We start from the raw sequence: 1,063 nt of genomic DNA on the forward strand, positions 1-1,063 counted from the left end.
ATATACTCCTTTTTCTTTTTGTTGGATTCCATATAAACACTCCTAGTCATACCTAGGATTTGAACCGTGATGCACGTTCTAGCAATATGTTCTGGGCTATGCTCACCCCGATGGCCCAATACATTTTTGTTGTTGGAAGCAATTGGTTTCTGCTTCATATATCACTCCAAAATATTAGTGGTTAAAAATTTATTCCATTAACTTAAGATAAATACTTTGATGTTTTTCTATTTGGTGTCGAATTTATTAAACTTGTCTTTTAAAGTAAGTATTAACTATTAAGTATTTAGAAATTATTTATTTTTATATTTTTAAATTAAATATTAATTTTTAATTTTTTTTAAATAAATTAGACAGGTATATATAGATAACATAGCAATAAGTGCACCTAAATCACGATAATTGTGCCATTGTATAGAGGAATGATTCGTATACACTAAAATTAGCCATCAAAATCAGTCACCAGTATAAAATATATATTGAAATATAAATATACGTTGAAAATAAATTAAATCACACATATATTTATATACAAATACATTAGTGACTTATTTTAATAACTAATTTTAATGTACAAATAATATTTTTTCATTATATATGTACATGACCGTCTCAAAACTAGATCATATAATCAGCAACATAACAATGTACTTTGCTAGGTCTATTATAGATCAAACTAACAATAGAAAATATAGAAAAAAGAAATATTCATGGACTATGTATAGTGGTTGAAGCTATGACTTTGAAACTGCTTCCCTTGAATCGAGCCAGCACTTACTTAAAGAAAGTTGGGAAACTCTTTCATGGTTGTTTGACGATTATAACAGGACACTTTGCATGCTTGGCACAGTGGTCGCTCACACTTCCAAGGAGTGTTCTGCAATTGATAAAGAAAGCTACTTAATTATACTAGATTTCACGTGTATTTATTACTGTTTAATAATGTTTGTAGACAATAAAAAATTATTTTATTTAATATTCATTAATGATTGCTAAAATTAATAAATATTAAATAAGATAAATTTAGATTATTTTAGTTGTTTTTTATTGTCTTTTTAGTATT

At 26.2% G+C, this 1,063-nt stretch overlaps 1 protein-coding gene across 1 annotated transcript in view; it reads right to left on the bottom strand.

The window, feature by feature from the left end:
- LOC107616610 (universal stress protein A-like protein) overlaps nt 419-1,063 on the bottom strand; it is a 2,935-nt gene continuing 2,290 nt past the window's right edge. The window contains exon 4 of the mRNA XM_016318564.1: nt 419-877. Within this exon, the coding sequence (XP_016174050.1) occupies nt 802-877 (76 nt within the window). The 3' untranslated portion in view covers nt 419-801. The remainder of the gene's footprint in view (nt 878-1,063) is intronic.

The sequence above is a fragment of the Arachis ipaensis genome, chromosome B09, assembly GCF_000816755.2.
Source record: "Arachis ipaensis cultivar K30076 chromosome B09, Araip1.1, whole genome shotgun sequence".
Classification (NCBI taxonomy): domain Eukaryota; kingdom Viridiplantae; phylum Streptophyta; class Magnoliopsida; order Fabales; family Fabaceae; genus Arachis; species Arachis ipaensis.